This window comes from Sarcophilus harrisii, chromosome 4 (genome assembly GCF_902635505.1).
Source record: "Sarcophilus harrisii chromosome 4, mSarHar1.11, whole genome shotgun sequence".
Lineage (NCBI taxonomy): Eukaryota > Metazoa > Chordata > Mammalia > Dasyuromorphia > Dasyuridae > Sarcophilus > Sarcophilus harrisii.
The window spans coordinates 112,207,590-112,221,861 of record NC_045429.1 but is presented as its reverse complement, the minus strand read 5'-3'; the positions used below and the strand labels follow the sequence as shown (position 1 = coordinate 112,221,861).

Genomic DNA, 14,272 nt, shown 5'->3' with positions numbered 1-14,272 from the left:
TCAATACAACTGGAGAGTCTAATGGAGTATTTTCTCCCCTACGCGGCTTTGGAGAGTGCATTATTATACCCTGTAGATTTGGAATAGGAGTATTTAGCTTTGTGACTATTTTATTTTATTTTATTTTTTGTGGCTAAATCAAAACTGCTATAACATAGTTTTACATTTCTTGTGGCCTATTGGCTAAGAATAGTTCAAAAATCTATTGTTTGGATACAAATAAACCATCGATATGACAAAAGTTTACAAATCATATTTTATGTTTAAATTTCCATTTTGTGCCCCCCCTCTTCTTACTCATTTTACTTCTCACCCTCTTGGGTATCCTTCCTTTTTTATAAATATAATTTGTAATAATATCTATAGATGATATATATTATATATAACATATATATATATATACACACACACAATGCATACACATACATATGAATGTCTCCCTTTCCTTATATATGTTAATAGATAAGCCTCTTATCTTGATAGAAATCATGGCAGGAAATTATGGTTATAAGAAGGCACTACTTAATTTAAAATAAATTTGTCCTTAATAAGAGAGAATTTTTTTTTAAATTGGACTTAAAAAATTTAAATGTTCTCTCTATGGATGAAAAATATGTAGGCATTAAGAGGATCTGACAAGTGGTCGGGTTAGTAGTTTCATAATATTGATAACATTAATCCTTGATTGACTGTGTCAATTATAATTTTTTATGCAACTTCATACACGTCACCTAGATAGCATAATCCCCAAAGAGAATTGTTCTTGTTAAAAATTCTGAACATGGGTATAATGTGCAAAACTAGTTTGCAAACTGGGATCAGTCATGTCCTTAACAAGACAGTACAAGTCCATATACATACCTAGTCTTTTCTCTTCTAAGCTGGTGTCCATTCTCAAGTTTGGTTTGGGAGTCATTTCTTCTAAATGGCTTATAATTAGTACTTAGCCTCAGATCTGGCCTCCTTTTCTGTAAAAGGCCTAGAGGTTAAACTTGTTTTCCATCTCCCATCTAAGACCAAGGCACAGCTGAGTTGTTCATAGTCCTCTGGAGGGACATTGCTGGGGAATGGACTCTTCATTTTATGCACAGGACAGGTAGTATGCTGTGCAAATAGCTACTGTAGAAGAGAATACCAGCTGCCTCACTAATAACTTTGAACTATATGGTGTCTGCAATAACTGAACCTGGGGCTCCCTGCTGATAAAAACATCACCTTTTTGTAATATGGCTAACTGCTAACTTTAGATGATTATTACTTGGTCGTTCATTTGAGATTTACCTCTCAAAGGAGTGGGGCTGAGTTTGAACCAAACCTGGTGGAGCAAAAACTATGTTTTGATCTCTCTTTGTAAGTGGGTAGAAGTTTACAATGTAACATGGTGCCAGGTTAATAACAATGTAATGACCACACTTAAAATGTAATCCAGGATTGGTCACAAAAAGTAGCTTCGAAAAGTTAAAATGATACAGGAATAAAGGTGAGGAGCATGGGAAATGGAGCTAATGGCGTGGGCTTGGTAAAGAATTGGGATAAAGGACAGAAATTAAGGTCGGCAATCATTAAGCTGCACAAAAAATTTGAAGTTTTAACAGGAGGCAAGGGAAAAGGTTGTTTTCTATAGTTAGAAGTCATAAAAGGAGAGGTAATGGTCTAGAATTAGGTTTACTCAGGTAAAAGTAAGAAGTAATAGTTGAGCAGTAAGGTAACTGACTCATCCTAATTAGAACTGTTTAAAAATAGGGCAACTAAAATACTGGTGGGATTAACCTTAATAACCAGGCTCCTGTAAAGGGAGGGGGAAATTAACCCTATGGCAAATTCCTACATAGCCTCTTCTGTGGGTTCTAAGGAGCTCACCCACCTGGTCTCAGATTCCTTAAAAGCTTCCATCCTCCACTGTACCACTCATTGCATCTTTTTTTTTTCTTACATGTATTTTTCTTAGCCAAGCCATCTTCCCCTTTTGCTTTCCAAAAGAAATGAATAATTCGCCAATTCTCCAATGCTTGTCTGATGGATCCAGCTTTCTTGATAACTCATGTTATCATAACACCTTTCACTTAACACTCCTTATGTGTACATGTGCTATAAAATTTTCAGACTCATTAGCTCACCTTGAGATGTGCTGATGATGCCAAAGTTATGAACTTACTACCACTATGAATCTCTTAGCTTGCAGCCACTAGAAACACCCAATCAGTTGACCATAATGTGATAGGCAATCATTATGTATCATATGCTGTGCTGATAATACAAAGACTAAAGTGATCAACAGTTCCTGTCCTCAAGAACCATACATTCTGGAGGACCAGACAATATACACACATATAAGTATAATCCCAGTTTTGAGAACCTGTTTTACAGAGACTGGATAGTTTTATTTTACTTTAATAACATGGTTAAACTCTCCAAACATTTGGAGAGGAAGAACTGAACATTGGGCAGTTGTAACTTAATTGTCATTCTGGAGAAAGTTAACTGTTGAGGTTGAAGATGAATTATGTGAGGCACAAAGAGAAAGGACCAAGAAAACTTTTTGAGAAATTACTAAGTAGAAAGATATTTTGAGAGAATGGAATTCAATGTTTTATTGTGGAGAAGTTATCTTGAGATAACTTGACCTGCCATCCTGAGAGAGATGAACTTTGAACATCTGTGGGGAGGAGTCATCAGTTGCTTATGATTAGGTTGATTGTAGAGACAGAGGTGATGTGGATTATGTCTTTTATTACAGCTAGCATAATGTTGAAATGTTAAACTGTCTTTGTATTACCTGTTATTTTTAATAAATTCTATAGTCAGTTATGCTGGTGTTCCTTGAGGTTTTTAAGACTGAGATTTCATATTAAAAAAGAAGCAGAACCTTCCAGATATCCCCTGCCCCTCCATAGTTTTTTTAGTTTATTTATAAACTGTGTTAGGTTTCTAGAGCTAATTGATTAATGAATGAGAGATTGTGTTTGTATTAATTTATGAAGTATTAAAATTTACCCCATGATTGCTGTGAAACCCAAGATGAGGGTTGATGAGGAAATCTGTCAGTATTGGTTAGAAAGAATAAGGGTTTTGGTATTCTTATGAAATAATGACCTATGAAAGCTCACCTGATTTTAAAACTGCTATACAAATGCATATATAACAAATATAAAGCAAAGAGAAAGTATTCTATGGAGGGAGAACTAGCATTGGGTAGGGGAGAAGGACCAGGAGCAGCTTCCTATAGTAGTTATTATTTGGCATGAGTCTTGAAGGAAACCAGAATTTAAAAGAGACAGAGGTAAGGAGGAGTTCATTGTACATATGGTGACTGTCAGTGCAAGGCCTGTGAGATAGAAAATGGAATGTTTTGTATGAGGAATACTAATAAAGATAGTGTTGCTGACCTGCAGAGAAATGATTAGGGGAATAATATATAATAAGTCTAGAAAGGTGGCATAGGATTAGTGTGAGAAAGGTTTTAAATTCTAAATGCCTTAAACACCTTAGTGTCAGTATTTACACCCAGAAATAATAGAAAACTACTGAAGTTTATTGATTAGGGTAGTGATATGGGAGTAATATGTGCTTTTGAAAAATCACTTTGAAGGCTGTGTAGAGGAGGGATTGTAGTAAGGAGAGACTTGAGGTAGGGAAATTAATGTGTCATTATAATAATCCAGGGCAGCTAGGTGGTCCAGTGGATAGGAGTGCCAAGCCTGGAGTCAAGAAGACTCATCTTCCTGAGCACAACCTGGTTAAGTCACTGCCTCATCACTTTCCTCATCTACAAAATGAACTTGAAAAGGAAATGGCAAACTACTGCAGTATCCTTGCTAAGAAAACCAGAGATGGGATCCTGAAGAATTAGACATGACTGAAACAACTAAACAACAAAATAACAATACAAGCAAGATGTATTGAGTGCCTAAATTAGGCAAGTAGCATTATGAATTGAAAGAAGTCATACACAAAAGGTTGTTTGATAAAGGCAGAAAGAGTAGGATTTGACAAATGATTGGATAAAAGGGGTGAGAGAGAGGGTGAGATATTGAGCATGACATTGAATCTGGGAAACTGGAAAGATGATATTTTTAATAGAAAATAGGAAAGCACTGAGGAAAGGTAGCTATTGAGAAAAATCAGCTATTTAGTTAAACGTTTATTAAGTACCCAATATGTGCCAGAAACTGTGCTAAATGTGGAGGCTACAAAGAAAGGCAAAAGAGAATCCCTGCTTCCATGGATCTTGAAGTCTAATGGAAGGCAACACACTAATAGCTATGTATTCACAAGATACTTATAGGATAAATTGGGCAGGAATGCTTTTAGAGGAAAGGTATTAAATTAAAGGGGGATTGGGAAAAGCTTGTTGTAAGATAGATAAGCTTTTAGCTGAGTCTTGGAGGCAAGGGTAACCCAAAGCTTAAGATGACAAGGAAGAGAATTCTCAACATGAGAGACAGCTAGTGAAAATGCATGGAGTTTGAAAATGGAATCTTATATGAGGAATAGAAAGGAAGCCAATGACACTGAATCCTAGAGTATATTTGGGAGTGGGAAAGGAATGGGGTGTAAGAATACTGGAAAAGTAGGAAGAAAATAGATTACGAAGGATTCTGAACTCCAACAACCCCAGATAATTATATATTTAATCCTGGAGATGATAGGAAGCCACTGAAAAGTATTGAATAATAGAGTGATGCAGTCAGAACTGTTTTAGAGAGATCCATTTGAGAGCTGAGTGGAAGATGGGAAGCCTTTGAAATGCCCAGTTGACATTTGGTGATGTGGGTCTAAAGCTCAAGGAAAGGACTAGAGCTGTTTGGATAAATTTGGCAGTCATTAGCATAGAGCTAATTACTGATTTGCTGAGAGCCAATGAAAACATCATATTGGAGAGTGACAGGAATACCACACAATTGAAGAATATTGCATGGATGAAGATCTAGTGGGAGATATTGAGAGGTAGTCAGATAAGCAAAAAATGTATATAAAGAAATAAAAAGTCAGTATTTGGAAGGAGGCAGCCAACAGTGTCATAACAAGGAGGTATCAAAAGAGAGGAAGATAAATTCATTCAATTTTTTGTTATTGTTTTTAGGATTTTAAAAATTATTTTTATTTTCCCGAGTTACATGTAAAACAAGTTTTTTTTTAAACATTCATTTTTAAAAGCATATTTCCATATGAATCATGTTGGGAGAGAAAATTCAGAACAAAAGAGAACAACCACATTTAAAAAAAAAACAAAAAAAGGTGAAAAATAGTATGTATTGCTTTACATTCAGTCTCTCTGGATGCAGATGGTGTTTTCCATCCAAAGGTTATTGGGTTGGCTTGGATCACTGTTTTGCTGAGAAGAAGTAAGTCTTTCATAATTGATCACCTGCTATTGCCATGTACAATGTTTTCTTGGTTGTGCTTGCTTCATTCAGCATCATTTCATGTAATCCTTGCAGACCTTTCCAAAAGCAACCTGTTCATCAATTTTTACAGAACAATAATATTTCATTACTTTCATATTCCATAACTTATCCAATGATTTCCATATTGATAGACATCTATTCATTTTCCTTTTTTTTTTTGCCACTACACAAAGAGCTGATACAAACATTTTTGCATTTGTAGGCAATTTTTATCTCTTTTATGATCTATTTGGGATACAGACCAAGTAATGACACTGCTGGATCAAAAAGTATGCAGTTTTATAGCCCTTTGGACATAGTTCAAAATTGTTCTCCAGAATGGTTTGATCTTTTCACAACTCCACCATCAATGCATTAGTGTCCCACTTTTCCCACATTCCCTACAACATTTTTTATTATCTTTTCCTAAAATCTTTCTTCTGGCTTAATAATGAAATTGGAAACCAAAATGCAGAGAATATAGAAAAGCACGAAAGATTAAATGTAGACACATAGTACAGAGTTTTTTCTCCCCCCAAGAAATTTGGTTAAAAGGGAGAAATTCAGGACAATAGCTTGTGAAGATAACAGGATATAGGGAAGGTTTTCATTTTTTTTTAAGTACAAGAGATTTGTACAAGCTCCATGAAGTCCAGGAGTATTTCGTTTCTTTGTCTTTATATCCTTTGAGCACCATTCAGTCCATCAGTCAATTAACACAGTAAGCATTTACACTGTGCTAAGTGCTGGGGATACAAACAAGCAAGGAACTTACCATGAAATGGGATGATACCACATGTAAACAACTATGTACAAATAAATCGGGGGGCAATTTCAGGGGGGAAGATGCTGAAATTAAGAAATATAAGGAAATACCATTTTTGAAGAAAGTAGTATCTTGGCTGAAATTGCAAGGAAGCCAAAGAACCTAGGAGGCAGAGATAAGGAGGTAGAACATTCAAGGATAACCAGTGAGTTGGGAGAGAGTATGTGAATGAGGAACAGCAACAAGGTCAGTGTAACTAGATTGTATAGTATGTAGAAGAGAGTAAGGTTTAAGAAAATTGATAAGGTCATAAGGGGTCATGTTTCTATGGGATTTAATTGCCAAACACAGGATTTTATATTTGATTCTGGAAGTAAAAGGGAGCCACTGGAGTTTATTAAGTGCAGGGTAGTAGTATGATCAGAACTGCACTTTAGGCAGATCAGTTTGACCATTGAGTAGAGAATAGAGTAGAGTAAGACTTAAGGCAAAAAAGACTAACAAAAATTATTAAAATAGTTTTGATATGAAGTGATGAGTGCCTGTACCAGAGTAGTTAGTGTCAGAGGAAAAAAGGGGTTGAATATGAGAAATGTTATAAAGGTAGACATGAGCGAATTTGACAAATGATTTTATATATATATATATATGGAAGGTAAGAGTGAGGAATCTAATTTGACACCTAGGTTTTGAGCCTGGGTAACTGAGTAATGGAGAATGGTTGTACCCCCCATAGTAATAGGTAAGATTTGAAGAGGGGATTTTAAGTTGTCTAGGAGATTTGAACAATGTCATGAATACCAGAAAGAAGAGAGCAAGTGGGGGGGGGGGGGAGAGAGAAAGGGAGAGAGAGACAGAGACAGAGACAGAGAGACAGAGAGACAAAAAGAGAGAGACAGAGAGAGAGAGAGAGAGAGAGAGAGAGAGAGAGAAAGAGAAAGAGAGAAGGAGAGAGTGAGTGTGATAAGGGAAAGAGAGTGATCAACAGAGCCAAAGGCTGATGAAAGGCCAAGAAATATGTGGAGTGAGAAAAGGCCATTAAACTTAGCAATAAGAGACAATTAGTAACTTTGGAAAGAGCAGTTTGTATTGGATGATGTGATCAGAAGATAGACTGCAAAGAATTAAGAAGAGATTGAGAGGAAAGGGACCTCTTGTAGATTGCTTTCTTAAGGAATTTAGCCAAAAAGGGAGGGGAAACATAGTATGATATCTGGCAAGGAAAGATTAAATGAAGGATTTTTTTTTGAGACTGGGGAAAACATGAGGATACTTATAAGCAGTAGGAAAGGAGGTAGAAGACAGGATATGGCTGAAGATTAATGAGAGTAGGGATAATAGAGGGAGCAATCTGCTTGAGGAGACAGAATGGAATGGGATCCCTTGTGCACATCGAGTGGTTTGCCCTGGCAAGGAGAAAGACCATCTCTTCATATGAAGCAGGGGTAAAGAAGGACATTATTGCAGATAACTTTGGAGTAATAAAAGATGAGAAATAGGGGTGAAAAGGAGAAAAGATGAAGTAGCCATATGGCCTTAAAAATTTTCAGTGAAATATATGGCACAGTTCTCAGCTGAGACTGTGGGAGAGATGGAGCTATGGGAAGCTTAAAGAGGAATGAAAAAGTTTAGAAAAGCAGAGTTAAGTGACCTGTCCAGCTAGTAGGTGTCTGAGGTCACATTTGAACTCAGCTCTTGCTGATTCCAGGCCCAGAGATATATCCCCTGACCTATCTAGCTGCCTCAGTGAACCAATTAGGGATATATAGGATTGGCTCTTACTACAGTGGGACCCAGATGAGATAATATGACATAAACTTGTAAGTGACAGCCAATGTGTTGTTATATGATTTTCTCCAGCTTCTTTCAGTTGCTTATGAACCTTTGTGGGTACTAGGGACTTCTTGGCACACAATAGGTCCTTAGTAAATGCCTGGATTTTTGATTAGTTTCCTTTACACAAATAACGGTCTTTTATCACTATAGTATTAAAATTTAAACAAAGCCAGTATCTTGCATGAAATTCATTCACTCAAAATTCACTCAAATTGTCATCATAAATTCATAATTGTACATTTGAATGCAAACAAATATATTCTAAGTAATTTGTGTCTACAACCACTTTTTGGTTATTGTTGGGGTGTTGTGTCTTTTTATTCAGTCATGCCTAACTCTTTATGACCCCAAATTTTCTTGGCAAAAATACTGGAGTGGTTTGCTATTTTCTTCTCCAACTCATTCTACAGATGAGGAAAGACAGTTCTTACTGTCAAGAGGCTTATATTCTAAAAGAGGAGACAACACATGTCTCTGAGAGATGATAACTGTGGATCTATAAATAGAAGTATTTATCTCTTGGCATGTCACGAAGGTCTCTTCAAATTAACTGTCAATCTTTATCAGTATGAGGGTGTTTCCAAATTGCAAATAGTTCACACTGAGGAAATGAAATATTCTTATATTCTTTTTATTGCCTTAATAGAATGGAGATTATAAAAAAAAAACCAGAAGGTATAAACTCCATCTCTTCAGATCTTACTATTTTATTGGGATATAAGATGTATTCATATAAAAATTACTATAATTCAAAGCTGTGTATAGTTAGTGCTGAATGAGTAGGATAGAGCCTTGAGTTTACCTCTTTCCTTTTACTGACCACAATTTTCCATTTTAAGCTTGCTAACATTTATAAGAGGGAGTACACAGGGGTTAGGAGAGAATGGAAAACACAGACCAATCAATTTTGCTAATTGTTAGAAGCTATGACAAAATGGTTGGTATGGGAGAAGGTTGCAACAATGGGCTTAAATGAGGTTTTAGGGTTATCTGTGGATTCCAATTACTCTTTGCTCTTTCCCATTACATAAATAATTGGCAGTTGACTATATATTTATGCCATGTTTGTATTTTTCTGTCCTTTCACCCCACTTAAATGTGAGATTTTTGAGCACAGTGACCAGAGTTAACCCAAAATCTTTTCATCTCTTTTTCTGTAGAATAGTACTAGTGCTTATTATACTTTATTGATTAACATGTAAGGATGGCAGTTAAAATTGCTCTCTCTTCTTCACATGGTTTTTGGGAAACTGAGGGGTAAGTAAAGAATTTACAATAGGATTGGAAGGTGCACTAGAGAGTATTTGGCCCAACCCTCTCATTTTACAGATGAGGAAATTGAAAATTAGAGGGGTTAAATGATTTGATCAAGTTCACACAGATAGAATTAAGATTTGAATCTTTTAATTCCACATCCAGTTCTCTTTGAATTATGCCATTCTATGTCCATATGGTACTAATGGTTTCCCCTTTTATATTACTTGATCATCCCATCTAATGGCCAGCCAAAACAAACCCATAAATCCCAACCAGGAAATTCTGATGATGATATTAAATGCCTAACAAGATCCTAGGTGTGGGTACTTTAGTTTGTCTTTCTGGCTTCCAAAGGTCATAATCCTTACTTGGGATGCCACAGACATCATAAATATCTTATAGTTGTATGCAGTTCACAAGCTGTCATTGGTTCAAATCTTCCTTATGTGCTAATTTATACAGTGATTCAAGAACACATATGCCACGCTTTACATCCAAGTATAATGTAAGATGGAACTAGATGATAGTGTTATTTCTTTATTAAATGGAAAAAAGAGAGCTTAACAAGACTAGAGAGCTAGCATTGAATTCAGCACAACCCATGTTTAAGTTCTTTCCTTGAGACAGAATCTGAGTGTGCAAAGTGACTTTAGCAAACAACTAGTTGTGAAAAATGAATGCTATGCTATGCTATATCATTAATATACCCAAATAGCTTAACTACTATTTGAAGATCTCTAAGAATGAGGAATATATCATCACACATATTAGCTGTGACCATAGACAAGTCACTTAATCTCTGTATGCAGGGTAACTCTTTTTAAGATTATAGATTGCTTAAAATCTACAAAATTATGATCTAAGTTATAATGTTACCTTCTTCTGTGGAGAGAGTTTCCATACTGGTAGTTCCCTATATTGGTGAAATTACAATCCTGGACCAATAAAAGGAGAGGGGTGGGTGGTGGCAAAGAAAAGAAAACAATTTATAATAGTTTGGTTTCTTTATTCCTAGGTTTTTATGTTTCTCCAGGCAATAAAACTGGCTGCCTGCCATGCTCATGCCATACAGCTGGTGCAGTTCATCAGGTCTGTAATAACCTAACTGGTCAGTGCATATGCCAAGATGCTTCTATTATTGGACAGAGGTGTGACCATTGCAAGGACCATTATTTTGGGTTTGATCCTCTGGCTGGGAGGTAAACATCTATTAGTTTTAATAATTAAATGTTTCTGATTTAATTATCTTGGCAATTATCTCTGCTTGCTAACTTTGAAATCTTTATTGGCAGCCTCAAAACATTTTCTCTAAAAGGTAAAACTTTCAGTTTATTCACATGCTTATATTTATATCTATTTAACCTCTGCTTCTGATGTTAAACATGTCATGAGGCTCTCTGCATGTTTCCTAAGGCAGTTGCTTTAAAAGATGATTGGTGTTAAATCAGTCTATTTTCTAAAGCTTGGGGTTTTACTCTGAAGTTTGGTCCCCCCAACCCCCATCTTTTTACACAAATTCTCAAATGTCAAACTCTTAAAACTCCAGCACTGAAAACTATTGGGTGCTGAAAGAGAGGTACTCCCTATTATCACCATAGATTTCCTGAACTTAATTCCTATCATCCCATGCTAACTGCTTTTGTATTTTTCCTGTTTCTCCTTAAGATTTAAATTCTAGCAGATGAGCTTGCCTGTTTTTTTTCCCCCTCACAGTAATATATATATATGTATATATGTGTGTGTGTGTGTGTGTGTATACACACACACACACACACACACACCTATTTATATATACACATCTATATATATATACAACTATATATATATATCTATATATACCTATATATTTTAACAATGAACTATTTTTTTCAATTTATAAGGTATAGCATACAAATATATTAAGCATTTTCTGAAACTTCATTAACTCTTATGAATCTAGTTCATTCAGCTCCCTCTGCCTTTACATAGATATTTATACTGTATTAATTTACACTCGTTTGTGTGCTGTTAAAAAAAAGTGTCCTTACAGCATTATGATGTGTATTTATCTAATCTATCCCATAAGATTATAAGCTCTTTCTAGGTAGAAACTGTAACTTTTATTTCTTTGCTATTCCCATCCCCATGCAGCTTCTAAGGTGCTCTGCACCCAGCAGGCTCTCAGTATATGCACATACATATATTGCTGGCTGACTGACTAACCCCTAAATTAGTACATAGTCCACTGCTGATTATTCAAGGGTTTGTAGATTATCCAAGCTCTTTTTATCTTCTCATTTCCCTCCTGCTGCCTGCCTTTTGGCCATGCCAGTACTCATTAACACTTCCATTAGAGTGTGGACTGAGTAAATGCAAACTGAAAATCTAGCTGGTAAATGAGGGGAAATGTATGCCCTCTCTATGGGTAGGACCCTTGCATTGTTTCTCCAAGACTCAAACCTATTTGAAAAATCCTTTTTGGTAAGGTGGGGAGCAGTAATGTAGTAGGGGGGGGCAGTGAATTTGGAATCAGGAAGTCCTGGGTTTGAATCCTAACTCAGACAAACTAGTTGTGTGAATCCAGCAATTCACTTAATCTTTCTGAGCCTCAGTTTCCTCATGTGTTACATGAAAATGTTGAATATGATGATCTCTCAGGTCCTTTTTGCTTCTCTGTCTATATTCCTATGACCTCTAAGGGTGTGTAGGAGGGGAAGTGGAGATGTAAAGAAATGGAAGAGAATTGAAGGGTAAGTTGGAATGGTGACGTTGCCTTGGCACGCCCCATCATCCCTTTTCAAAACTCCTCCCTACTTTATATTTTCAGAATGGAGAAAAATCCCTAATTATGATTAACAGAATCAGGGAGGTGAGTACACTAGAGATTTTTTTCTCTTCTAAGACTTAGTGTCATGTGGTATCCCCTTGAACTGAGAAGGAAAATGAAACTGTGGTGTCCTTGTGTCACCAAAGGATATAAGCATGATTGTGCTTTTGTAAAACTTGACATGTGGAATGTGTGCTCATCTGGAATGACCCCCCCCCCCCACTCAAGGGTAACTGATGATTTCTGTTGTGTCTTTTCTCTTTAGCACTGATCATCATTACAAAGGAAATTCCTTAGCATGAAAGGTCAATAGGGAATCTGGAAGTATGACCACAAGAAAAGACTTGATTTATTCTTTCTTTCATAGTTTGAAAAGGATAAAAATTCATTTTATCTTTACAGTGTCTTTTTTTCATTTCTTGAAAGATGTGGAAATCTCCCTGATGACTTTTAGTTGTTATTGTACATATGCCATTTACTGTTTCAAACTACTCTTAAGCTTTAGTGCAGAAATAGCTATAAATATGGGGAACTATCAAATATGTGGTTATCTCTTTTGAGCTGAGGGAAGAATATCCAGATATCTCAGGGAATTTATATAGTTAGGGAGCAAGAGAAAAGTTAGGCTCAGGACTTGACTAGTGTATTGAGTCATTGTATTCTTTTGTTTGGGAGAAAATCACATCCCCATCTGTCCTTCCTATTGAAGTATACTGAGCACCTCCTAAAGATCCCCTATTTGCTTCCACAGGAATCACTTCCTCTTGCTCTCCCTCATGTTCCCTTCACTTAACTCGTTATAGCTCATGTTTTTCCTTTTGTTCCTTTCTTCTATATTCCTCTCATGCTCCCTAGAGCCAAAACAAGTTCCTTCTACCCAGTTTGACAAACCACCTGTGTTTTTCTTCTTCAGTAGATCATTCTTCAAAAGGCACCTATCAGAACAATGGGGGAGGGCTACAGATGCCCACAAACTGATATAAGAACAAAATTCCCTTCATTTATTTCTGACACATGACATAAACATGACAAAACCAAGCACAGAAAACAATGAAGCAAAACAATTGCCCCAGTGAAAATCAGTGTAATAAAAAAATAGAATTTGACCCTTGAAAAATGGAATACAAAAAGAATCATATTCAGCTCTTTTCCTACAATTGTCAGAGCCATATTTAACACACTAAATTTACTTATGCTATCCTTGGGTTCTCAACCTGGCATATAGTAAGTGCCTTATAAATGCTTGTTAACTGACTCTTCACACCTTCCCTATTCTGCATAATCCAGAAGATTTCCCCCACATTATACTTGTCCTTATTTTACTCTAAACCTAAATTGGGTATGCCTTCTCTGTCAGACACCTGTCAGTCAATAAATATTTATTAAGAACATGTTATGTTCTAGGCACTGTGCTAAGCGCTAGGGTTAAAAAAAGAGGCAAAAGACAGTCCCTGCCCTTAAGAAATTCACAGGGAGGTATGGAGAGAGAAAGAGAAAGGGAGGGAGAGAAGGAAGGACACAGGTAAGAAAGGGGAGGAAGGAAAGGGGAAGGAGGAAAAGGAGGATAGGGGAGAAGAGAGAAGGGCAGAGGGAAGAAGAGAAAGAGAGGGGGAGAAAGAGGGGATAGAGATCAGAGGAGAGAGAAAGGGAGGGAGGAGAGGGAGAAAGAGAACAGGGAAAAGGGGAGAGAGAAAAAAGAAGCAAGGAGGCAGATTCCTAAGTTAACATGGGAAATTGGTGACAGAGGTAGAGTTAAAACATAGGATTTTATTACATCAAACCTAGTGGTTTCCAATACAGTAAAAACAATTACTAAGAACAGTCAGAAACTGTGCTTGGTACTAGGGATGCAAAACCCAAAATAAAAATAGTCCCTTCCCTCAAGAAGCTAGCAGAGGGTCTCATCTCCTTAATTGGGATGAATGCAAGGGAAATCCTGCAAGTGACCCCCCAAATTTTGGCAGACATTTTGCCCTTCTTTTATAAACATGAACATATGAATATGACATTTGATCATGTGTAGAGATGATATACAAAATTCCAAATTGGAGGTTACTGATAGAATTAAATCACTAGAAGAAGTAAAATAGAATATAGCAGTCAGATATCTTTCTTGTCAAGTTGTCACTTTTTATAATGTGGTAATAGAAAATATTGGGGGAAGTGAAAGTTTTAATACAGACTTGGGAATTAAAAAAAAATATTCTCAGTTTCTCCCCA

The 14,272-nt window shown here is 36.3% G+C and overlaps 1 protein-coding gene across 1 annotated transcript in view; it reads left to right on the top strand.

Moving 5' to 3' along the window:
- The window catches only part of LOC100915424 (usherin-like), a 254,245-nt gene that overhangs the window by 169,759 nt on the left and 70,214 nt on the right, over nucleotides 1-14,272 (top strand). Inside the window, exon 13 of the mRNA XM_031968582.1 lies at nucleotides 10,262-10,445. Coding sequence (XP_031824442.1) covers nucleotides 10,262-10,445 — 184 coding nt within the window. The remainder of the gene's footprint in view (nucleotides 1-10,261; nucleotides 10,446-14,272) is intronic.